At 41.0% G+C, this 26,919-nt stretch overlaps 1 protein-coding gene across 1 annotated transcript in view; it reads left to right on the top strand.

The window, feature by feature from the left end:
- Nucleotides 1-26,919, top strand: part of ACADSB (acyl-CoA dehydrogenase short/branched chain) — a 39,314-nt gene that overhangs the window by 3,047 nt on the left and 9,348 nt on the right. Inside the window, exons 2-7 of the mRNA XM_061186039.1 lie at nucleotides 19,906-20,065; nucleotides 20,280-20,380; nucleotides 22,856-23,062; nucleotides 23,603-23,773; nucleotides 25,161-25,286; nucleotides 26,484-26,576. Of these exons, the coding sequence (XP_061042022.1) occupies nucleotides 19,906-20,065; nucleotides 20,280-20,380; nucleotides 22,856-23,062; nucleotides 23,603-23,773; nucleotides 25,161-25,286; nucleotides 26,484-26,576 (858 nt within the window). The remainder of the gene's footprint in view (nucleotides 1-19,905; nucleotides 20,066-20,279; nucleotides 20,381-22,855; nucleotides 23,063-23,602; nucleotides 23,774-25,160; nucleotides 25,287-26,483; nucleotides 26,577-26,919) is intronic.

Below are 26,919 nucleotides of genomic sequence, written 5' to 3'. Positions count from 1 at the left end.
GATGTCTGGAGGAAACGTAGTTTAGGGGGAACAGAAGGAAAATTAATTAATTCTCTTTTAGACTTTAAAAAGTGTCAGTAACATGTACCCCTGGAGAGTTTTGGAAGCTGGGCAGGAGGAGGATCTGGAGACCACCAGAAAAATAAGAGCTAGAGAAGTAGGAGACAGGCAAAGCCACAGATGAGTGATGGGGCATCTGAGGGAATGAAAGCACAAGAGGGTACAAGTCTGAGCCTTTGGAGTACATTACAGACCATTCTGGGTAAATGTTGAAGAAAGGCAAAGCAAAAGGAGAATAAATGTAGGATATCAGAGGAGGCTTTGTGACAAACATGCTTTATTCAGAATTGGAGCAAAAGAAGGAGAGGGATATTTCAGTCCTTTCTTAAGAGCAAAAGTACAAGCAGAGTTTGTGCCATGTAAAGGAAACAACCCAAGGAAAGCAGAGACAAGTGTTTTTTGAGAAGTTCAAAGTACAGCCCCCTAACCCAGGGTCACTTTATGGAGATACGGATTGAAAACTGAGGCAGCGTGTGAACTTGGTCCGTTGAGGCGTGAAGAACAGCTTGAGGTTCTAGGGCTCCCTTGACTCAGTTTGGTATTCACCTGGGGGCACTGGAATACGCCACACCTGGTCTGGAACTCAGGTGTCCTTACTTCTATCTTAACTATTCTTTCTGCTACCAGCCTGCTTTCCCTGAAAAGGAGGGTGGGTCAAAGAAATTCCCAGTACCTGGTAAGGTATTGGACCCAAGTTAATTGCACAATTTTAAAAAAGTTCATTAATAATCCCATCTTTTAAGATTCTTTTGGAAATGAAGGGAAGTTAGTCTCTGGTTTCGTTTTTGTACACTGGTAGTTTGGGAAAGAGAACTTGCTGACTTGGCTAAGGTCACACGGAAGGCAAACAGGTCTCCTTTATGCTGGTTCCTGGCACTGTGCCCTGTCTTGGTTTATTTAGCCCACTCCTGAGGCAGTCTACTATTCTTCTAGAAGGTGGTGATATTGTTAGGAACTACTAGTGGCTGGAATGAGGAGCCTGAGACTAATGGAAGGGAAAGGTTACCTGTTTAGTAGTTTTCGAGAACACCTGAGAACAGAAGCTACTGTTTCGGGAGAAACGAAGCAGGGATTAGAGAGATTCTGGTGCCAAAGTTTTGGCTCGGGCATATGAAAACAGAAACGATCAACCTTTTTTTTGGGGGGGGGGTGTGGGCTGCGTTGGGTCTTCGTTGCTACACGCGGGCTTTCTCTAGTTGCAGCGAGCGGGGGCTACTCTTGGTTGCGGTGCACGATCTTTTTGCGGTGGCTTCTCTTGTTGCGGAGCACGGGCTCTAGGCACGCGGGCTTCAGTAGTTGTGGCTCGCGGGCTGTAGAGCACAGGCTCAGTAGTTGTGGTGCACAGGCTTAGTTGCTCCACGTCATATGGGATCTTCCTGGACCAGGGCTTGAACCCATGTCCCCTGCATTGGCAGGCGGATTCTCAACCACTGCGCCACCAGGGAAGTCCCAGGATCAACTTTTAAAATCTAAAGTCAGGTATGCAGTACTTAAGTCAGATCTTAAAATGGACATCCCAGTTTAGTCAGAATTCAGTAAAGTTTTGCTTAGTAGAAGACTGGGAGTCCCTGAACTATTAGGGCATAGAGAAATAAGCATTGTGTAATTTCCTGAACAAAAGAACATATAAACCCTGAAGGATAAAACAGCATTAATAAGTATAGGGGAGGAAAACTGTTCCCCTTTTCCCTTCTAGGTTCTTTAGCTGGTCTAATAATTAAATTGGCCTGACAGATTAACAGGAGAAAAACAAATTTTGTACTTAAAGGAGCCCATAAAAAATAGAGACTCAAAGAAGTGACCAAAACCTGCAGCTTTTATGCTCTTTAGACAAAGAAACAGTACATTTGTGAAGAATTGACAAGAAAAAGAGGTTTGGGCTTGGGGTAGCTAATTAGTGAAGAAGTAACAAGCTTTGTTTATACAGCCTTCTCTGCCCTCAATTCCCTGTCTCTGGTGATGAGGATGCCTTCTACCCTCCTGGTACAGGGAGAGTACCTTTCACAGGGGAGATTATTTCCTGTTTTCAGGGGGGACAGAGGAGGTCAGTATCCTTCTTGCACTGCTATTTCTTAAGTATCTTTAATTCAAAACGATCAGTGTGGGGACTTCCCTGGTGGCACAGTGTTTAAGAATCCGCCTGCCAATGCAGGGGACTCGGGTTCGAGCCCTGGTCCAGGAAGATCCCACGTGCCACGGAGCAACTAAGCCCGTGCGCCACAACTACTGAGCCTGCGCTCTGGAGCCCACGCGCCACAGCTACCAAAGCCTGCGTGCCTAGAGCCCGTGCTCTGCAACAAGAGAAACCACCACAATGAGAAGCCCTCACACTGCAATGAAGAGTAGCCCCCGCTCGCTGCAACTAGAGAGAAAGCCTGCTCACAGCAACGAAGACCCAACGCAGCCAAAAATAAATAATTAATTAATTTAAAAAAATGATCAGTGTGCCAAAGTGGCATATTTAGGGGTGGCATATTCTGCTCCCCCTTATAGGCAAATCCTCATCACACCTCCTCCTCCTCCTCATTCTTTGCTATAAGGGAAATTTGCCTCGGCATGACTCTGCCTACCTCAGCACCTAAGGCAGTAGGAGAAAGTGTGCCAGTGTAGTTCTGACATCTACTGATTACACAATAAGCCATAGCTGTCAAATCTAAATTCTGTATTAAATATTGGCCTATTGCAGAACTGTTTATATGCAGTGTTAACCCTTACATCCACAGAGCATAAAAACATCAGAAAATCACTGTTCTCATTTTGCTTAGGTTAATTACCCTAAAGCGGTAACAAGCAATGAGCATAATTAAGCACATTGGTGTTTAATCTCGTTTTTATTATATAAAAACTTGGCATGAAGGACCTTCTTTCTACTACTACTTCCTTTTTGGAATACCTCCTAAATATATGTCTTTTAAACAACCAGTACACAGTATTTGGCATAAGAAATAAAATGTTCAAGTATTCATTAATTCTTCTAAATCATTGATATAATTCTCATAAGCCATACCAATTCCTATCATTTTAAAGCTACAACATTTGGTTTCTCTAATTTTAAAGGAATTTAATTTACTTTTTTGGGTGTGGGGGAGGAGTGATACAATTCTTTAAAACTATTTATTTTCAGTAGATAATTGTAGAATCTCATGCAGTTATAAGAACTAATACAAAGAGATCCTGCACACCCTTTATCCAATTTGCCCCAAAGGTAACATCGTACAAAACTATAGTACAGTATCACCACCAGGAAATTGACATTGATGCAAACCATCAATCTTTTTCAGGTATCTCCAGTTTTACACATAAATTTATACACTTAGTTCTGTGCAGTTTTATCACATGTATGCACCACCACAGTCAAACTACAGGACAGTTCCGTCAGCACAAGGAGCCCTTGTTTCACCCTTTTATAACTACACAACAGCCCTACTCCGCCACCCCACCTGTTTCTAACCCTTGATAACCACTGATCTATTCCCCACCTGTATAATGGTATCATTTCAAGATTATTAGGTAAATGGAATCATGTATTTGTAACCTTTTGGAATTGGCTTTTTACATTCAACATAATTATTATGACATTCAAACAAGTTGTTGCCTGAATCATACTTGGTTCCTTTTTATTGCTAAGTAGTATTCCATTGTAAAGGAGGGGAAAACTTCTTCTACTCTCTTGGGTTTAGTGTGTGGAGCCTGCAAATTAAACTGACAAGACAGATTAACCCGAGGAAAAGGTTTACTTGATATGCATAGGGAAGCCAACAAAAAAAGTAGCTTCATTAAATAAAGTTAAAGGTTTATATACTTAGTAGGGAAATGGGAGGGGGGAGAAATTGATTCTATGGGAAAAACAAATAGGGTTCTTTAGGAAAGACCAAACAGATTTTTGAACAGATAGGAGGTAAGAAAGTTGATAACAGTGTTTAAGTATGACTGGTCTTTTCCATAAAACCCCCCAAGAGGGGATTTACAGTAGCCTCATTTCCCAGTCGTTGCTCCTTTTAGTCAGATAAGAAGACTTTTTTCTGCATCTGTTGAATCTCAGATGTCTTCGGCTTGGAATAATCTTTATTGGAATCTAAGGTTCCATGTGGGTCCCCATACCATGATAGGGACATGCCATGGTTGCTTAACCATTCACCTATTGAAAGACATCCAGATTGTTTCCAGTTTTTGACTATTGTGAATAAAGCTGCTATGAACATTTGTGTGCAGGTTTTTATTTGAACTTAAGCTTTCATTTCTCTAGGATAATACCCAAGAGTACAATTACTGGGTCATATGATAACTGCATTTTTTTTTTTTAATATAAATTTATTTATTTATTTATTTATTTATTTATTGGCTGTGTTGGGTCTTCGTTTCTGTGCGAGGGCTTTCTCTAGTTGCAGCCAGCGGGGGTCACTCTTCATCGTGGTGCGCGGGCCTCTCACTATCACGGCCTCTCTCGTTGCGGAACAGAGGCTCCAGACGCGCAGGCTCAGTAGTTGTGGCTCACGGGCCCAGTTGCTCCGCGGCATGTGGAATCTTCCCAGACCAGGGCTCGAACCCGTGTCCCCTGCATTGGCAGGCAGATTCTCAACCACTGCGCCACCAGGGAAGCCCTAATAACTGCATTTTTATAGGAAACCACGAAACTGTTTTCCAACATGACCCCCTACCATTTTACATTCCTATCAGCAGTGTATGAGAGATCCAGTTTCTCCTTATCCTTGCCGGCAGTTGGCATTGTCAGTAATTTTTTTATTTTAGCCATTCTGATAGGTGTGTAATTATATCTCACTGTGTTAATTTAATTTTAAAATATTCTTTAGTTTCCAGCAACTTGGAGAATGGTTATTTGAGCTAAAAGATCCTTCTTTGAGTATCTTACTGTTAAAACAACAAAATTCAGCTGAATAAATTTTAAAGATTTTATTGGCTTTATTCAACAGTTCATGAATTGGGTTCATTCCATCTAGTAAACAGAAGGAAGCTCCAAAGAGCTATACAAAATAAAAGACTTATAGGCAGGAGGGGTTGGGACTAGGAAGTTGCTAGCAGAGAGATGATTGCGGCAAAGTCACCTTCCTTTAGGGGACGGCAGGGTCTGTCAAGCAGATGACCTCACTAGTGCTGACCAGGTAATTCCAGATTGACTGGTCTAAGAGTCCACTCCTGGGAGGAGTTGAAACTAATTAATTTAGGTATTAAGTCTGGTTTGGTGATGTGGGCTTAGCACAAGTGATTTCATTTGGGGCCTGTTGTCTTTTTTTTTTTTTAACATTTCACATTTAATTATAACGTAATATTATTTTACCTTTTCTTGATCTGTAAAGTTGCTTCATTGTAAGAGGACATTAAAAATACCATCAAAATGTGCTTGCCGAGAGTGAGCACTCTAATTATCTAGCCCTGGAATCATCATATGAGCTTTTTGGACTTCTTAAGTCAAAAAGGACTTAGAAGAAAAATTTTGTTCATGCATCTGTTATCTTTAGCCTATAGAAAAACTCAGATTAAATGTAAAAATAGAATGCATAAAATTCTAAAAATAAACATGGGTAAATCCCTTTATTAGAGTAAGGAAGGTCATCCTAATTAAAAGCTGGAGGCCATCAATCAAAGAAAGGTTAGTAATTTTGACAACATAAACATCAAAACCTTTTGCATGACAAAACAAACTATACACAAAATCAAAAGACAAATGACAAAGTGGTTGAAAAAAAATTGCAACTCCTCTGTCAACTTAAAGAAAAATGCACGACATGAGAGTTGTGAGTTCAGGGACTTAACTGAGGACTAAACCTGGGAGATAGCCTCTCAGTAAGTAGCTCAAAACAAACTGCTCCAAAAAGGTAGGGGAGGAGCCAGCATATATACGAAGGTTTCAGCTGGGAAAGACATGCAGTCAAGCATACATCTTGATAAAAGACTAATACTAATCACAAGGAACAAATATCTCAAGTTAATGATTTTAGTGCTTTTTTTTATGCACAGGAAGAATCTGGGGTCATTGAAATTCTTCCTGAGATATTATATCCACCTAGGGACCCTTTTGTAGAAAGCACAGAGTGCTTCATTGAGCCTGCAGGTTTAAAAAAAAGTCTGAATTACGTTTAGGGTGCACTCTTGGTGGGAGACTACAGTGGGGTGCGACTTCACCCTCGTATAACTGGATGATGAGGGAAGTTCTTTGCGTTTTGCTCACACCTGTCACCAAAGAGCTCATTTCCTTAGTTTATATTGAGCTCCTAGAAATCAATAGGAAAAAAAAAGAAAAACGGAATAGGAAAATGAGCACAGGACATGAATAAACAAAAACAGAATTAGAAATGGTTCTTAAATGTATGAAAAAGGGTGCAAACTTGTAAATGAAAGACAGCTATAAGAACTCTTTGTGATACAATTTTTTTTACCTATGAGATGGATGCAGAAATCAAAAAATTGGCCTACAAGCTGTTTTGGCAAGATTCTATGGAAACAGGCACCATTATATATTTGCTAGTGGGCGTGAGAATGGTTTAACTGCTACGAAGGACAATTAGAGAAAATTTGTCAGTATTTTGAATTTATTTTTAACATTGATAGAGATTTCCCTCTTCTAGCTTGTGCTACAGATGTGAAATAATGTACGTCAAAAGTTATTCATTGCAGCATTTTTTTAAGAAACTTTTTACTTTGCAGTATGTAATTAGATTCATAAGAAGTTGCATAAATACAAATAGTAGAGAGAGGTCCCCCGTATCCGTCACTCAGATTCTCCCATGGTTGTATCTCAGTAGTACAGTTATTGAAACCAGGAAATTGATATTATTGTAATGCCAAGGAAATGATAGCCCACCAAAGTGGTATGAAAATTACTCTAAACCTAAAACATTTGACCATTCAGCAGCCACAAGAAAGAAACATTATCTAAATTTAAACAAAGCCTCCTGAAAGTACATCTGTAGATATAAAGAAATTGTCTTTTCTCCTATAAATCCATTTATTGTCAGTCATTTCCTACCCCCCCACCCAACCTCTACCATTAGAACCTAAGGCAGTAGAGAAGTTTTCTTCCCAAGAAATGTGTACATATAGTTCTATGGTATTTTATCACCTGTAGATTTGTGTAACCAAGTCCACAATCAAGATACAGATTGACATTCACAACAAAGAGCTCCCTTGTTACAGCATTACTTATAATAACAAAGGGAATTGTGTTACATGTTAGAAACATCTCCAGAATATATTGCTACATGGGAAAATAAATAAATAAATAAAAGGACCAGAATATGGTACGTAGTATGCTCTCTTAGAAGGACCAGGAGGAAAATAAGCAACTATATTTCTACTTGCTTCTGCCTGTATATGAAGAATACCAGAAGGATACATAAGAATCTCCCCTATCCCCTATGGAGGATGTTGAAAGTGGGCTGGATGGGAAATAGGACAACAGCTTTTTTGAACATAGTTACCTGTTCAAACCAAAAAGTTTTAAGTAAGACAACTGGGGGCATGGTGGAGGGGGAGCAGGGAAGGCGCAGTCGTGGATCATTTACCTTGGACAACAAGCGAACAATTTGGCTTTTGAAAGTTATAAGGGGTTGACATGAGTCAAGCATGTAAACACAGATTCCAGCTCATGCTACATATGAGAGTCACATGTCAACTGAAAAAATGCACAACCTAAAAGATGAGAATTCTGTTTTATTCAGCGGACATTCTGAGGACTTCAAGCTGGGGAGACAGCCTCTCATCACTCTGAGGGACTGCTCCAAAGAGGTAAGGGACGAGCCAAGATATATAGGGATTTTTGCAACAAAGACCGGGTGGTAGGAACATCAAAGGATTGCTGATAATTAAAACCAGACATCTCAAGTTAATGAATTTATCACTTTTCTATGTATGGAAAGATGCAAGAGTTTTGGGCACACTGAAATCATTCCTTTGATATGCGCCTCAGCTATCTGGGGCCAGTATCCTGTGTGCTCTCTCCTCCTGAGTTTCCTCAGGGCTCACCAATGGAGTGGCTGTAATGTGATGGCTTGATGGCTGCAACATCCTTTGTTTACTGATTTGGCAGGCAACATTTTTTTTTTTCACTCACACACCTCAGGGAGCATTTTAGAAATGCAGAAGCCCAGGCTTCATCCTGAGTCTGTTAAATCAGAGTCTGAATTGGTGGGGCTGAAATCTTTTACTCTAAGCTCCCCCAGGTGATCTGGGTATGTAGCCAAGAGTGGCAACCCCTCATTTAAATCTCAGGGGGACTTGTTTCAAAGACACTAATAGAGTCATTGGTAAAAGTTCCCAGGATAAACTAGTTTCTTTAGTTTAATTATGTATAACTATATTTTGCAGTTACATTCTTAAGAAGTCCATAAAATTGTCCTGTAGTGTGATGCTGAACATATTATTTAAGACCTCCATCTAACATTTTTAAAAACAAGCCTACTTTGAAAGCCCAAAGAATACGTGGTTCAGGTATTTATTCATTTTAAAACATCTTAACATCAAAATTTTTATTATTAAATATTTCTAATAACACAGGTAAGTGTGGGAAATAATATAACTGGCACCCATTTCCACACAACCTGCTTTTGCTGTCTTTTTTTTTTTTTTTTAAGAAATAAAACAATTCTGACATAAACCCTGCACTTCCACCCTCTCCACAGAAGTAACTTGTAACCGGGGCCCAGCAGTGAGGCCAGTTTTGGATCACAGGACCGGAGATCAGACAAAAGGTAGCTGATCTCACTCAGTTTATTGCACACAATTAGCACACAACACGGGTTAGTCAAAGTAGGGAAACTAGACAAGGGGATAACAAGCCCTCCCAGGAGAAGTCCGGAAAGGAGGTGTCTCAGCATGAGTGGCAGTCCTGGTCCAGCAACGGGTGTGGAGACAAGCATGGAGGCAAAGTCGCCGTCTGCTCCAGCAGGGCCTTCAGGCAGCGTCCATCTGCAACAGCCCAGCAGCGTGGAGTCGGGTCCTCCAACCGAGAGCCTTCAAGTCATCTCAGTGTTCTTTCTAAGGAGTCGGCCAGTAGGTGTCATGGTCACGGTGCCCAAGGGGTCTTGTCTCCAGCAGTTGCTCCTTCTGTTTCAGTGATGTCTTTCCTCAGGCTTTACCAGACAAATTCCTTAACACTTAATTTATCACACTGAGACGTTGGGACTCCACATTTTCTGCCGTGACTCCACCTTGACTTACTGAACATACCTCAACTCCTGTGAGGTTCACACAAGGTGAGTGGGAATCCTAACACAAGGGAAATCACAACATAATGACACTCCTGAGGCTGATGTGTATGCTTCCTGTTTATGTTTTTAGACTACATCTGTGTGTATCAGAATATATACTAACATTTGCTGTGTTTTTAAAGTGTACATAAATGCTGTCTCCCTGAATAAATCCTTTTGCAAATTACCTTTTGTGCTTAATATATTTTCAAGACTTATCCATGTTGATATATGTAGCTCCCTAGTTCACTTCAACTGCTGTAAAATATACTGTTAAATCAATATACCACAACTTGTGCATTCCTTTGTTGATAGATAATTAGATTCTTAATTTTTCACCATTTCAGATGTCATTTCATTCTTTGCATGTTTATAATTGTGCATATGAATTCAAATGGAATTGCTGGGCCTCAGGGCATGTATGTCTTTATCTTTACTATCACTTAGGACAGTAATTACATCAGTTTTTACACTAACCCATAAAGTATAAGGGTCCGTCCATTCCCTTCCACCCACTACAACAGCTTGTTTTAAAAAAAAAACAAAAACTAGTTCATGACCCTTGTAAAAGATGGTAAAGAAGACTTTATTCAGGAAGGGACTACTGCATTGGGGTTTTGCAGTAGGGATGTGAGATCAAGCTCAACTCCAAATGCAAGGACAAGTGGATATTTATAGCCAAGAAGCAGGGTGGGGGTCAGTGGGTGGAAAATTAAAAGAGAAAACAGCAGAAATAAGGGGGATTCTTGCTAGACCCACGCTCTACAGGATCTTGCCAAAGGTGGACCAAAGTGATGAGATACCAAGGATAGGGGATTTTCATTAATCTGTCCCAGCAGGATTCTTACTAAAACTGGATAGAGCGGCACTTGAACTCACCCCAAGGTTGGGACCTAGTCAGAAAGAGGAGCTTGACTCCTTTGGTTAAGGAGAGTGTTCGTCAAACTTCCCCAACACTTCAGGGTCAAATGGGGGGCAGGGGAGAAGCTAGAGGAGGCTGAGGAACGTGGGGCAGGAACGAATGGGAAGAGAATGAGGAGAGCTGAGTGTCCTGGGAGTCGGAGAGATGGAGCATCTGAAAGGAGGGGGCGCTCAGCTGAACTGAGTCAGCTGCAGTGAATAAATTGAACTCCGAAAAGCATGGAGATGTTTGATCTTGAAGGGAGGAGATTCTGTTGATTGGTGGGGGGCAGAGCCATGTTGGGGTGGGCTGAGGAGTGAAGTAGAGACAGCTAGTAGAGCAACTCTTCAGCAATGTGTGGCTGTGAAGGAAGGAAGGAGAGGCTGGTCACCGGAGGCAGATGCCAGGCTTAAGGATGGCTCACATGGTCAGAATTAGAGCAGGTAGAAATGGAAAAAACATGGAAGACGAGAGTATGGCTGAGCATCCTGTAGAGGTTGGAGGGGTGGAATCCAGAGAAGAGGTAGAGGGACTGGCCTTTCTTAGGAGGGAAGAGAAAAAATAGGTGCAGGTGCAGGACAATGTATGGGGTTGGTGGTGAAAAGTTGAGGCGGTTCCCATTTGTTGGCATTTATTTTCTCTAGTAGAGGTTATAAGCTGCCAGTGAGGGGTGAAGCCTTGAGTGCTGTGAGATAATCATTTCAGAGAATGAGAAAGAGACCAGGTTGAGGTTGGTGACTAAAGCTGTAAGTGTGTGTGTGTCTGTGTCTGTCTTCTGGATGCAGGCTCGGAAAAGGTAATCATTGGACCCATTCTTGGTTAGAGTTTTGATTGTACTTCCAGTGAAATAGGGGAAGGAGTTGATTACAAAGTGGGCAACATGAGGGAATTTGGGGAGTGCTGGAACTATTCTGTGAGGAATTGTGTTTGGATACACAACTCTGAATTTGTCAAAACCCATGAAACCATACACCACAAAGGTGAATGTTATTTTATATATAAAAATAAAATCGAACCAGCGTGTAGAGGGAAGATGGAATTAAGGCTGTGGGAAATGAATCTAACTGTATTACAAGTTCTGATGTTGTGATTTATAATAATGTTAAAAAACAAAATTCAACCAAGTAAATTTGAAGGTCTAACTGGCTTTATTCAATGGTTATGAATTGGGTGGCATCCCATCTAGTAAATAGAAAGTCATTCTTAAGAGCTGTTCAAAATGGAAGGATTTTATATAAACAGGAGGGTTGGGCAAAAGAAAAGAAAGGGCTATTTGGGGTCAGGACATCTGGGAGAAGGCGTGCACCCAGGTGTTTTTTTTCTTTTATCACGTACATTGCTGCTGCTTCCTCTTGGTGAGGGGGATGGAGAGGGCCCAAGTGACAGACAGTGTCATTGGTACTGACCAGAAAATTCCAGATTGGTTGATTAAGATTATACTTCCGGGGAAGGTCAAAACTGCAGTTAGGTCACATATTAAATCTAGGTTTGATATCATGCACTTTAGCACAAGTGATGCCATTTTGGACCTGTGGTTTTTCTCTGTAACAATAAATGTATGTTTTGGTCTTTCTCCACGGTTCCTGGCTCACAGCTCCCAGAACTTTGGGATTTCTTAGGTAACAAGAACAATGGGAGCATCTTTTGTTATAATATTTGGTCTCTTGTCCTCAGTTCCTGAAATCACTTCAGAGCCATAAAGGTTAAATGGGTGTCTTGTTATTCAAAACAAGCTCCTTTCAACCACTCCTGAGTTTATGTTAATGAGGCGACTTGGGAAACACCCAAGAATGGGGGCTGGTTGCCAGGGGAATGAACCACAGGCTTGGAGAGGTGGAACTTTCAGTCCCACTCAACCTCTTGGGAGGGAAGAGGGGCTAGAGGTTGAATCAGGGGTCACGTGAAACCCCCATAGAAATCCAAAAGGACAGGGTTCTGAGTTTCCCAGTTGGTGAGTACACTGAGGTGCTGTGAGTTTGGTTCTCTTGGAAAGAGCATGGAAGCTCTGATACCTGTCCCCATATCTTGCCCTATACATCTCTTTATCCTGTTACCCGAAAAACTGTGTTCACCTCTTGGTGGGTGTCGAGCCAGAAGACACAATTGTGGACTGTATGGGAAGATGCAAGAGTCTGGGCTCACTGAAATCATTCCTTTGATATGCACCTCAGCTAGCTGGGACCAGTATCCTGTATTTTCACATCCTGAGTCTCCTCAGGGCTCACCGTAGGGAGTGGCTGCAGTCTGATGGCTGCTAGGTGGCAGGTATTCTTTTTTCCTGAGTTCCCTCAGGGCTCACCAGCTCACTTTGGAGGGCTGCAAGCGCTGATGACTGACATCCTTTGTTTACTGATATGGCAGGAAATATTACACTTCTCACAACCAAGCCAAAGATCAGGAGAAGGAAGGATTTATTATTTGCTGCTAAGTAAGGAGATCTTTCCCAACAGCAAAATTGGGGAAGTTTTACGCTAGGGGTACCTGCATATTCATGAGGGGGCTTGAGCAGAGGAGAATTAGCATAGAATTGGGGCAAAGGTTGATAGAGTCCAAGCTTTAGTTGACTGAAGGGTCAGAAAAGGTCAACATCATCCTCTTCTTGGATGGGGCCCTTAGTTCCTGCAGAACTCAAAAGATATGTGTCAGTTTGTAATGTATATCCCTTGAAGAGGACCTTGGGACTATTTTATCAGTGATCTATGGATTCTTGACTTCTTTTCCTTTTTTCCTGCATTCACTCACTTTCCTTAAGATCATTAGTTACTGAGACATGTTTTAGTGCAAGCATTGTGGGCAAGCTTAGATCACAAAATGGCTTAGGCCGAAAGTGGCTTCTCATGTCAAGAAAGCCATGCCTGGTTCTCTCTCTGGGGACCCCCTACTCTACCTGCTTACAACCTGGCTGTTCCTGAGTAGTATCCTTTTATAATAAACCAGTAATCCCATAAGTAAAATGCTCTTCTAAGTTCTCCAGAGCTGCTTTAGCAAATCAAATGAACCCAAGGAGGGGGACTGGGGACTTCCCATGTATAGCTAGTGGATCTGAAGCCCAGGTGACAACCTGGGCTTGCAGTTGGTGTGTGGGGATGTGGAGTGTGGGCCGTCGTGGGGCTGAGCCCTTAACCAACCTGTCTGATCTGACACTGTGGTCTCCAGGTGTCACCCAACTCAGGGGCATAGAGTTTGCCTTACAGATTGCAGTGAATTCCTCGCTTTCTGAGGTTCCCAAAATACCTTGAGATTTTTGCACCTGTGAGGAGGTGGCCTTCCTAATTTCCCTGATAAAGCTGCTGGGAACCTAAGAGTTTCCAGTCTCTGGAGGGATCAGACAGAAAGAAAAAGTGTGTGTTTCAATTCTGCTTACAAATGTATAATTTACCAAATTGCTGTAAGTCATAATGAGCTTAAGGGCAAGGTTTCCTTATATCTGGAAAAATACAGATTAAAAGCCAGTAGTATTTCAGACAAAACCAAAAAATTATAACCATATTCAGTTTACTCAAGTTTATGTAACTAATCCTTTTTTGCTAACAGTTTTATGAAATCAGAGTTTCCATTAGACTTTTTGAATATCTTACCCAGTTCAGCAGTATGATTTAAAAGTTATCAAAAACCTGTACTTGTCAAAAAGTGCTTTCTATGAATCTTCTTGAAGATGAAGCAGTTTTGCAAAGCATCAGTTTAAGTGTCTTTGAATGATAAGGGACTTAAAAAGGCAAGGTTAAAGATCTGATTACAATGTTTTTGACAAGCTTAACCAAGTTGCTGTGACATACGACATTTTAAGATAACAACTAGAATTATAGTACTATACCAGGACATATCCAAATTTCAGAAATTTTATATAATTTTTAGAATGTCTGTATTAATAGCATTTATCCATACAGTATATTCTAAATAGTTTTATCACTCATGTGATAATGCTCTCCATGTAATTTAGCATACCAAATGATACTATTAAATAGTTCTCTCTGAAATGCCTCAAGGCCCCTCTGAAACGTCCCAAAGTTAGCTGGAGGGCAAAGGAACTTTAAGTAGATATTTGAGAAGTTTGTGAAAGATATCAAAAAGTTTCAAAACTCTAGGTAACCAAAGTGACAAAAGATTTCAAAAGCAAATACAGATCACTTAAAGGCAAAGAAACTCACACAATCTGTTATCAAAAGCAGCTATCCAAGAAAACTTTATTCTCTTAACAGGCAGAGAAAACCAAGTCCAGTCTTTACTTACTGCTCCTGGAGCTTATAAACTCATCCAGGTGCACATTTCCATTTCCACTGACCGAAAGTGAAAATTGGCAGCTGGCCAAGCAGGTGGGGGGCGGGGGGGAGGCAGGGAGAATCCCTGGAATAAATAGTTCCTTCCAGCAGCTGCTGGAACTTACTTGAGAATCCCCTCTCAGGGCTGGCTAGCCAGGAGCAGCAGGTTCACGGAGGTCAACCCTGCAAGTCACTGCAGCTGGCAGCTCCAACTCAGGATTGCCAGAAGCAAGCAACTAGACGCCCCAAGAGCGCAGCCCCACGTTGGGTGCTAAAATCTGTTACTGAACTCGGGTTCGGCTGCCCGCCACTTAAAAGCCAATAATTGAGAGGCAAGTGTCAGAAGAAAGGAAAGATGCTTTAATCAGAAAAGCTGGAAATCTGGGGAAAAGGTGGGCTCATATCTCGAGACCAGCTCTGAAGATTCTGCTCAGCCATGACAGTTTTTAAAGGGAAAAAAGGGGGAAGAATCTCAGTGAATCATTGAGGCAGGAGGTTGGATTCTGCATCGTTCTCCATTGTATGCAGGCTGTCTGGTTCTCTTCACATGTTATCTTGCCCAGTGATCTGCCTGCACAATTGCTATGGGGGATGTTGGGGGTAGAGAGCTAGTTATTCTTTCTAGGAAAAGAATCAACAGGTTAGGCAAGGCATGGTGTGCGTTCAGGAGAGCATAAGCCAGGAGTTTGGTTAAATTGCCTAGTGCTCTCATTCCTGTATTTAGGTTTTTGAAGGTTAGAGGGGGACAGGAATGGGGCAAAAGAGCTGCTTTCACAGGTAGATAGCGTCAGAATTGAGTTGAATAGTAGGACACTCAGCTGGCCCTGGAAAACCGCTTGTTGGTGTGGGGAAGCTTCTCGAATGTTGGAATTGGTCCCAGAATCATTACAAGTGAATCACACAACCACACTGAGATACAGGGGTGGGGAAGAAAGAACTTTCAGGAACAGTGTTTTGACTGGGAACCATGAGGCTAAAGGCAGAACTGGACACAAGCACTCTGATTAATTTGATTCTCACAGTGGTGTGTAGCAGTTCTGAGACGATTTTATGTGTGGACTAGGTTTGAATAAGCAAATTCATCCTAGATCATGAGTCATAGCCAGGTTTCTCACTGTCAGAAGTTACCATAAGAAAATCTGGCTAGAATGAACCCTGTGAACTCTGGTACTAGAATGGAATCAAAATATGAAAAAAAGAATACACATTCATGCACACATGCAGTGAGGAGAGCCAGGAGGACACATGTGGTGGGAACCAATGACTATCGGGGTTTAAGGTTAAGCCCTCTTGTTATATCAGAACTTGTCCTTTGGAAAAGCCGAGGTGGGTCTTCGCAGTTGATCGCAGCACCTCTCCTGTGTCTTCTTTTTACCACTCAGACATGTGAAAGCTTCTTGACTTGAAGCACTTTAAGGATGTTTCGAACAGTACTTTGTCAGCTGGAACGTAATGGAGAAGGATTGTGATTCACTCAATGAGTTTAGCAAAAGTTTCACCAGGACGCTCAGCAGTCAGGTGTTCTTAACCTTTTTTTGTGCCATCTGGAAAGTAGACAGCAGTGTAGTCGAGTTTATAGACCTTTTCTCAAAATGTTTTAAAATGCATAAAGTTAAATATATAGGATCACAAAGGAAATCAGTTACAATAAAAGTGATAAAAATATTTTACATTGCGATATAGGACTATGTGCTTCTTAAATAAGACCTGACAGCAGTTTGAATAACTACTATAATTTTGAAGTAGTGATGAGCACCAACAATATTTCAACTGTTATTTGATATAAAAATATCTGTAATTTCTTTTGGTGACAGTCACAGATAACTCAGTACTACTGTGACTTTTTGCCGACATTCATAATCAAAGGGAATGCTACATTTCAGTTAGAGGTTCGTGAAATAAAATATAGTTTTTCCCCCATCCAAGTTCGTGGACTTTGTTGTCCTGCCTTTAGGAGTCTGCAGACCCCAGATTTGATCATCAGGACTTCTAAGTGCAACAGAACTCTAGGCAGTTGAGTAGGAAACAGATCAGACTCAAGCTTCGAAAAGTATTTGGCAAGGCATGAATAACCATTATTCCATTCAAGTAGCAATTGCTGCTCTCTACAAAAAAATGTGATGATGTGGTACAATGGCTTATAACTGTGGAAAATCATTTTGATGGAGTGGGCACCAAATCTGCAGAGGCTGAGGTCAACACTGAAGGGCAGGGGACAGTTGAAAATCATCGTGGAAACCTCGGGCTGAGCGCTTAAAGGCAAGGCAAGGAAACATCTCCTTTAAACTGTCATGTTAAAAGGAAATTTTTTTTCTGCCAAAAAGGATAGGTGTTCTCTTTCAACGCTTCGGTTAAAAATGGATTCCATTCACTTAGCATATATAGCCACTGTATTTTATGATAAGTATCTTCAATAATCTCCCCCTACACTTGTATACCACTTTTTAAAGTACATTTGCTTCTCTTATCTTATGTCTAAAGTAATTGCTATGTGTTGAACAGTCATCTACTTTGTCAGTAGCAATATTGAGACTAAGGGGGTCACAGTTGTGTCAGCAGGGAAAAATGGGTGTAGTGAGACCCCCTGGCTCGTTTCTCAGTGCTGGGCATTCTGCTAAAGATAAACTTCGGTAGAAAGGGGATATATTGACAAAGAGACACAACGAATTCTGTAGTGAGTTTAGTGAAGTAAATCTCCCCTAGAAATAAGAAATGTGTGCAATGTATTGCAGCTTTTGAAATGTAATAGGCAAGTTTCATGAGCATTTTGTGGAGAAGATGGCCTGGCCCATTCTTTCATTCATTTGGATACGTATTGAGGGCCCCATCCAGCCATTGAGCAAAATCGCACCCACACTTAGTTGCATCCGTTCTCGCATTCTTCTTCTCTCTTTGTGCTTGCTGCTACTGATCACTCTCTCCTTCTGCTACTTGGCACCACTCCCCTGCACGCCCCCTCGCCTAGGCCCCTTCACACTTGCATTTCTTACCTCGCTTCTCCTTACCCTGCTTTTTCATTCATGTCATCTGTTTCATCAGGAAGAGGACAGTATCTCATGTCTCCCCCTTCCTTTTTTTTTTTAATATTTATTTATTTATTTTGGTTGCACAGGGTCTTAGTTGCGGCAGGTGGGCTCCTTAGTTGTGGCAGGCATGTGGGATCTAGTTCCCTGATCAGGGATCGAACCCAGGCCCCTGGCATTTAGAGCTCGGAGTCTCATCCACTGCATCTCCAGGGAAGTCCCCCCCCCCTTCCTTTTAACTAGTCCAAAGTTTTCGTGTCCCAGCTCTGTCTTTTAATGAGAAAAAAATGTTCCATGCAACTTTGCCCTGAATTATCTGTCTCCTTATTCTCAAAACAAAATTAGCTAGAAAAATTGAGACAGACACTTTTTTTTTCTGACTGGCCAGTGTTCCTTTTTCCCAGGTGAATCCAAAGCAGGATATATCTAAGACACAGACCTGCAAAGATTGACCTATATGTAGGAGAGATTAACAATGGTTTCAAATATGGTGACTCTTGCTTCTTTTTTTCTCTTTTTATCAATAAGCTTTTCAGTGTACACTCAAAACTATTGAGAAAATATATTGCAGCATATTACTACATTTGCTTTTTAATCTGCAAAGCTTGGCTTTGTTTCTTGCCTGTTCCATGAACTGTGTCTTGTCCTAACTAGATCCTAAGCTTCTCAGAAGCTGGTGAACTTCGTCCCTACATGTGCTCTTAGGCATTTGACAGATGCTCAGTGTATTCTGGGGGTTTTTTGGTGAATAAAAGGAAAACACTAGTTTTTTAAACAGCTTTATTGATATATAATTTACAGAGCAATATAATTCACTATTTTTAAGAGTATAATACCATGGTTTTCAGTAAATATACAGAGCTGTGCAACCATCACCACAATCCAGTTTTGGAACATTTCCATCACCCCAAAAAGATCATTGTGCCCTTTTGCAGTCCCTCGTCATTCTTACCCTGAGCCCCAGGCAACCACCACTCTACTTTGTGTCTCTATGGATTTGCCTGTTCTGGAAATTTCTTATAAATAGACTCATATAATATATGATCTTTTGTGGCTGGTTTCTTTCACTTGGCATGTTTTTGTTTTGTTTTATGTTCAGGGAAAGACTAATTCCTCACTTGTTTCCCCTGTACTAGAATTCTACAGAATAATATTGGGAAGGTATAACAAGCATTCGAAATTGGATGGTCTCTTTTTTCAACAAAATTGTAGCAAATCCTTTGCTGACTTGAAGGATTTGGGGCCCTGCAACAGGGGGACACACTAATGGCAGGAAGAGCTAGCCTTGCAGTTTAACTAAGTTACAACCATGACTCCTCCTGTTATGACCAGCACTACGATATTCTTAGGGATCAGAATAGAATTAGTCATTACCGTTTGCTGAGCTCTTACTGTACGGTGGGTACCACACTAAACCCTTGTTGTGGATTGCTTCATTAATCCTTACAAAACTTTCCAAAAGGTTATTATCCACGTTTTACAGGGAAGGAAACTAAGACTGAGAGATTTTAACTGAGAGTTTAAAAACCACTTGCCCAAGATCACATAGTTAGTAAATATCAGACTGAAACTAGTTCTTTCAGGCTCCAGAGCCCATTTTCTTCTTAACCCGTATGCTCTCTTACTAATGAGAAGCTGAAAAAACAAAACTGGCCATGGAAACCAAACAAGCACAGCTGCTTGCAGCCAGGCAGCGTGGGCTGGGGCGCTCTGCTCCCTCAGTTGCTCCTGTGCCCTCACTCATTCCTGCCCCACGAGAGAATTCTCTTCACAGTGGCCAGTCAGTACTCTTAGAAGTCCGGTTTCCTTATCCAAGAAGTTAGAGAAATGTGACATTTTAAGAATGAGTTCCACCTCGAAAGTTCTGTTTCCTTGAAGGTAGAAGTTAATTATCTGGGAAATGTGTTTATTCAGAACAGCTCATTGCCGGCCGGATAAAGGAGATATATGTTAACAAACCAATTTGCGATTTTGGTTACAAGATGGTGAATCTTAATGTGCCAGGTTAATCTCCCTTATTATTATGATTTTTTATAAATTTATTTTATTTATTTATATTTGGCTGCGTTGGGTCCTTGCTGCAGTGTGCGGGCTTCTCATTGCGGTGGCTTCTCTTGTTGCAGAGCATGAGCTCTAGGGCGTGCGGTCTTCAGTAGTTGTGGCTCACGGGAAGAGCACAGGCTCAGTAGTTGTGGCGCACAGGCTCAGTAGTTGTGGCGCACGGGCTCAGTCGCTCCACGCCCTGTGGGATCTTCCCAGACCAGGGCTCGAACCCATGTCCCCTGCATTGCAGGCGGATTCTTAACCACTGCGCCACCAGGGAAGTCCCAATATCCCTTATTTTGCTGAAAGAAGTTATAAGAATGGGTTATAAAGTTATTCCCAAAGAAACTGATGTTCCAGTACTTTTCTTCCCTTTTGTGTGTGTGTTTCTTATTCAATGGGGACTGTTCCTACAGCTAAGAAGAAACTTCCCAATTTGCCTGTCTTCCTGGAAAAATCCTCCTCATGTCCTAAAATCTTCCCAGTCAGAAGCTGGACTCAAAACAACAAATAAGGGCCTACCCTATGCCCCTCTGCAAACATTTACAGATGAGGAGATGATGATAAAGAGCACAGGTGAGTGAGCTTCTCAGTTTCCCCACAGTATTCCTCTGGTCGTGACTTAGGCCTACAATGTGAGATCACGTGACATGTGACATGATTGGCAGAGGTGTTCATCTAAGTTTGTGAATGGAATTTTTGACGTTAATTTAAAAAAATTTTTTTGAAAAAAGTGATACATGTCATATTAATAAAATAAAGTCTTACCAGTATTTTTTTTCTCCTACAGTTAAAAAATTTGCCCAGGAACAAATTGCTCCTTTGGTTTCAAAAATGGATGAAAATTCAAAAATGGAAAAATCAGTAATACGAGGATTATTTCAACAAGGGGTATATAATTAATGATTCTTCCAATTTCAAACTTTCATAAATACCTTCCAGTGTTAAAATGTATGCATACTTTTAAATTTAGGAATTGTAATGATAGTATAATTTCCTAATCAGAATTATCTGAGATCTCTTTTAGATTGAGATCCTAGTTAAAAATTTTTAATTGAATTAACATTTTAAATTAGAAATACTGTGCTTTTTAAGTAAAAGGCTAGAAGCAAGAGCGATTTCTTTAGACCAGTGGTATTCAACCGGGGGCTATTTTTGTCCCCCAAAGGACATTTGGCAATGTCTGGAGACACTGGTTTTCACAACTGGGTGTGCTGCTGGCATGTAGTGAGATAGAGGCTGGAGATGCTGCTAAATATCCCACAGTGCACAGGACAGCCTGCCAAGACCGAATTATCCAGCTTAATAATGCCAAGGTTAAGAAACCCTACTTTAAACTTCATACCAGAACATCTACCTGAATCCCTATGTATGTGGAAAACTTAAAAGCAAGAGGTGGTATCTGAATTCCACATTAACCAGGGCAGCCAATTTCTAAGGGAGAGGTTGTCAGCATGGGAGCCCCAAGGAGAACATTTCAAAACCACTGCACTCTTCATCTCTCCCTTCTCTATAGGTGTGAAGATTTTGTATTTGGAATACCAAGGCTATCCCAGAACTAATAGCTCCTACTCAGAGCCATTGGCTTAAATCTTGTCCTGTTATCCTGTTTGAAAATTAGCCTTTTCCACGTAACTGTTTTATTTCTGTTTTTAATTAATTAATTATTTATTTATTTATTTTTGGCTGCGTCTTCATTGCTGCGTGCCGGCTTTCTCTAGTTGCGGTGAGCGGGGGCTACTCTTCGTTGCGGTGCGCAGGCGTCTCATTGTGGTGGCTTCTCTTGCTGTGGAGCACGGGCTTCAGTAATTGTGGCACATGGGCTCAGTAGTTGTGGCTCACGGGCTCTGGAGCACAGCCTCAGTAGTTGTGGCACACGGGCTTAGTTGCTCCGTGGCATGTGGGATCTTCCCGGACCAGGGCTCGAACCCGTCCCCTGCATTGGCAGGCAGATTCTTAACCACTGCACCACCAGGGAAGCCCCCCTGTTTTATTTCTTACTGTTTAAAAGATACCAGCTTTTTTTTTTTAATACCATGTATTGTAGTGATTTTTCCACCTTTCTTTTAGCAATGAAACTTGGGAAAATGGAATCTTATTTGGAGCCACAGTGGGTCAAACAGCATCTGTGAGTCCACTTCTCAGCCAGATTTCATCTTCGTTGTTTGCAGAACCTCTAGGCTTTTCTGAGAGGTCTTGAGCAACACTCTCCCGAGGGGTAGTTCTTGCAGGCAGGGTCACACGCAGCGACGAGTTGCCTGCCACCTCCACAGCTGCTCTTGCCTGGATGTCGTACCCCCTGGAGGGTCTGCGTTGCACATCCTGCACCAGCTATTCTCGGCCTCATGTGACTCCTGGCTTCTGTTGTCCCACTTCTACAGAGGTCACCTGCCATAATAACTGACAAATATTTCCATTGTAGGGGAAATTGGTGACCTTTTTAGAGAAGCAGTGTCTCTGACAGCTGTTAAAGATATGATAGTCCGATATTCTCATGCTGGCCCCAGTCTTCAGGCACACCCCAATCCTTGAATTCTTCCTCATAGAACATCATTTCTGGTTCTCTCAGCCTTTCTATCCTCCCCCATGTGGTTCTAACTTCATATCAGCTAAGTTTCCCATCAGCTTAGAATATAGCAGCCACACCTGGAGAGGATAGAAAGAAGCATTGCCCTTTTACCTGTTCACAGCTTTGGGTCTTGAATTACGTGTGCACACATTCTCTTTCTGAAATGAGGACACTTAAAAACGGAGTGTTATGGACGTTTCACGTTCCAGACTTAGGACTGGTTACTGAACAGTCAGGCAGTTACTGGAAAGCCTTGCCCAGTATTTGGCCATGTTTACCAGGCACCTAGGCCTTGTCTAGTGTGGTTCTAGGAAACACCACCACATGTGGTCTGCTAACCATCTGGACTTGCTAAAATGGCCCAAAAGGAATGGTCATTCAATTATTATCTCGGCTGAAAGAGTCAAGGTGGGGGGGGCTGACTCGAAGAGATGACGCTAAATGAAACTAGATATTCCACTGCTTTCTTCAGTTTCCTAATTATATATTTTCTCACTATTCCATTCCAGTATCCTTCAAAACATTTTACCTCTCTTATTTTTGTTTTTTAGATCCCAAAAGGAAACAAATGATAGTTCTAGCATGTAATTTTATCCTTTGCAAATATATTTAGTTTCTGTTATAGATTTTTTTGTTACTTAGAGTGAAAGAGCCATACCAAATTAAAGTAAAATATACATACAGAATTTTAAAATTAAGCTGATGTGGTTACAAATTATTTTTGAACTTGTTCTTGCAAGGAATTGTCCCATATAAAAATAGCTTTCTTAATTTATGTTTCCTTATTTTTCCTTTAGTTGATGGGTATTGAAATTGACACAAAATATGGAGGAACAGGAGCTTCATTTTTTTCCTCTATCCTAGTGATAGAGGAATTAGCCAAAGTTGATGCATCTGTGGCTCTGGTATGTGACATCCAGAACACAGTAATTAACAGGCTAATTGGAAAATACGGAACAGAAGAACAGAAGGCTATCTATTTGCCCAAGCTAGCTACAGAACAAGTGAGTTGAGATGAGTTATTGAAATGGATCTGATCTTTTCTAAATATAGGATATTTTCAGGAGAAAAGCAGCCGCAGTGTTGGCTTTTCTATTCAGGACCACAACACAGCACCATTAATAACTCAAGCAATGCTCAATAAATTAATGCTACTAGAAAAATACACTCTGCCTCTCATTTGCCACTTGGAAATTTAGGGAATTATCATTGGACAATAAAATTATTTCTTTTTTGGTCCCAATTATATTGTCTAATACCTTTGTTGGTAGTTTCATTTACATTGAGATGTCTTTCTCCTGTAATTATGAAAACCAATTTAATTAAACTTAACATTGAATATGTGTGCTTAGGTCTTTAAATCTGCCTTAGACAAATAGTGGGGTATAGTTTGGAAAATAATACTGTCAGAATACCATACGTATAGGCTTTTAGAAGTAGCTGCAAGTTTGATTTTCAAATGTTTATTTTGCTATAAGTGGATATTTGTTATGCAAAGTATAAATATAGGTATTAATTTGGCATTTTTTTCTTTGCATGTGTAGATGGGAAGTTTCTGCCTTTCAGAGGCTGGAGCAGGTAGCGATTCATTTGCTTTGAAGACCAAAGCTGATAAAAAGGGAAATTATTATGTCATCAACGGGTCAAAGATGTGGATTAGCAATGCCAAGGATGCCGGGCTCTTCGTGGTGATGGCAAATGTAGACCTTACTCTTGTAAGTTTGAAAACAAAGCTGCTCCCCATTTCCGTCCTAATCTTTTCTCTTCATTTCTTTTTCCTACTTCCATTTCCATTTTAGGACTTAGTCTTAAATTCTTCATTCTCCTCAGTACTGAAAAGGTTAAACAACTGACATCTTTTCATCCTCTGATTTACTAATATCATAAAATAAATATTACAATTAACATTAATAAACATTAGCTACATGGAGGACCATTTAATTAATCTCCTAATCTGTTATATAGGAGGCTAATCTTAAATTTTGTAGAATTTCAGACTTTCTATTTAATAATGAAGAACTTAAGTACCTATTTAATAGTACATTTATTTTTAAGAATGTTTTATTCAGTTGGAAAATAGACATATAGCAAAATGATAAAGATATCTTGTGTTTTTTGTCTAGTGTAGCATTTAATTGAATTAAATTTTAAAACTAAAATATGTAATAAAATTAAATTTAAAATGTGGAATTCATCATGTAATACTTTAGTGTCACTTAATTTTTTTTTTTATTTTTTTTTATTTTTGGCTGTGTTGGGTGTTCGTTTCTGTGCGAGGGCTTTCTCCAGTTGCGGCGAGTGGGGGCCACTCTTCATCGCGGTGCGCGGGCCTCTCACTGTCGCGGCCTCTCCCGTTGCGGAGCACAAGCTCCAGACGCGCAGGCTCAGTAGCTGTGGCTCATGGGCTTAGTTGCTCCACGGCATGTGGGATCTTCCCAGACCAGGGCTCGAACCCGTGTCCCCTGCATTGGCAGGCAGATTCTTAACCATTGCGCCACCAGGGAAGCCCCCACTTAATAATTTTAATAGCCACAATGGTTTCTGAAAGAGTAAAATAAATATTAAGGTTCTTGATTTTGAACCTAATGCCCTCCCATCCTTCTTGTTTCATAATACACATGTTGCAATTCTGAGTCCATTAGTATTTACTCCTAAAGTCTGTTTTGTTTTGTTTTTTGTTTTTTTTGTTGCACTGGGTCTTTGTCGCTGCACGCGGGCTTTCTCTAGTTGCAGCAAGCGGGGGCTACTCTTTGTTGTGGTGAGTGGGCTTCTCATTGCGGTGGCTTCTCTTGTTGTGGAGCATGGGCTCTAGGCGCGCGGGCTTCAGTAGTTGCAGCACGCGGGCTCAGTAGTTGCAGCTTACGGGCTCTAGAGCGCGGGCTCGGTAGTTGTGGTGTATGGGCTTAGTTGCTCTGCGACATGTGGGATCTTCCCAGACCAGGGCTCGAACCCATGTCCCCTGCATTGACAGGCGGATTCTTAAGCACTGGACCACCAGGGAAGTCCCTAAGGTTTGTTTTTCGTTTTCTGTTTACTTTGAACTCTGGAAACAAGGGATCTTATCAGTCAAAGTGTTTATAGCATTTTAAATCTTCATTTCAGGGGTATAAAGGAATTACCTGCTTCTTGGTAGATCGTGATACTGAGGGCCTTCATATAGGGAAACCAGAGAACAAAATGGGAATCAGAGCTTCTTCTACCTGCCCGTTAACGTTTGAAAATGTCAAGGTGGGTATCCTAGATGTGGAATGGCTTTGCCTGGAAGTATAGCTGTGTGAGAAAGGCGTCGCGCTGTTAGGCATGCATAGGAGAGTACTTTGTAAAACTCTTGAACGATGATCTTAGGTTAGGTTATGACCTAAATGTACTTCCCACGAGAGTTTAGGCCAGAGGTGGAAACCTGTCTGCCCAGCAGCTGGCCTCAAGAGCCAGCCCGAGGATTAATCTCATTTATACTTCATTAACCTGGTACTTGCGCATCACACATAGCTTCTGAGGAGTGTGGTGTCGGCCCAGCAAGGCCACAAGGTGGGGGTGTTGCTCAGTGAGAGTGGGAAACAGCCAGGCAGCGCCCACAGCTTAGAGTTGAGTCTTAAAAAAAACGAGGAAGAGATAACTAGAATGCTGTGCTTTAGAACTTTACATAGGTCGGACAGGATGTGATGGATTTTCTACCACTCATTAGAATGTGACCTTTTTGCTCACTGGTGATTGTGTGTGTGCCCATGGGGTGTCCTTATGGATGTCATGTGAGCCTCACTACTGCACCCCAACTGTCTTTCTTCTCCTAATTTCCCTTTTCTTTCTCCATTCTGCCCACTCTCTCTCCTAACTGCCCATATTAAGAAGCTAAGTGTATTTTCTAAAATTACCTAGTCTAGATCTTTTTTCAAGTAAACAGTGGAATAGTTTTATGTATTTCTTCTCTCCTCCTTTCTGTTTGGTACACATGCCTGTGTACACACACATACACACACACACACACACAAACACGGCCCTCAGTTGATTTTTGTTGTGATAATAGTCTCAACAGAAGAAAGGTTTACTACCCTTATATGTTTTCTGTTATTCCTAATATTTTATCTTACATTGTAGCATACAGATAAGAGTTCGGGGAAAATTGTTACTCATTTATGTTATTGATTAATTGTATGAGATTTCATTTTTCTAGACTCACTGAATGTCTGTGCTGGGCTCTGGAGGATGCAATAGTGAACAGCATGGACTTGAGTCCTTTCCTTCTGAGAGCATGTGGGAAACAGTTTAGAGGGAGACAGAGACATAGCAGATAATTTCCTTGGAGTTTAATAAGTAGCATGCTAGAGAATTATCACAGAAATTGGGAGTATATGTGCATTAAAAAAAATTACCAAAATTAATTATGTTAAATTAAATTGAGAAATAACTGCACGTTTTTCTTTTCAGGTTCCAGAAGCCAATATCCTGGGACAAATTGGACGTGGCTATAAGTACGCCATCGGGGGTCTTAATGAAAGTAGAATAGGAATTGCTGCACAGGTGAGTCAAATTTTATCCCTTTAACTTGACTCTTCCACACAGTCAATTAAAATGTAAAAAGAAAAAATGCAGTAAAACCAATGAGTATTTGGAAGCTTGTGAACACAAGATGGCACCCTTCCCTTCCATGAGGTAAAAGAATAGCTTCTGGCTGTGATTTCTTTAAAATTCCACTTTGGTCAATTATATAATGTCCTGAGAACCAAACAATGGCTTAGTGGTAACAGTTTTTCTGCTTTGAGAGCATTAAAGTATTATCTAATACCTGGATCGATAACTTCTTAAGTACGTTATAGATTAAATGTGGTATTTTTTTAAATCAGCTTTTCAAAGTATGTGATTC

The sequence above is a fragment of the Eubalaena glacialis genome, chromosome 1, assembly GCF_028564815.1.
Source record: "Eubalaena glacialis isolate mEubGla1 chromosome 1, mEubGla1.1.hap2.+ XY, whole genome shotgun sequence".
In the NCBI taxonomy this organism is placed as follows: Eukaryota; Metazoa; Chordata; class Mammalia; order Artiodactyla; family Balaenidae; genus Eubalaena; species Eubalaena glacialis.
This window is presented reverse-complemented; position numbering and strand designations above follow the sequence as displayed.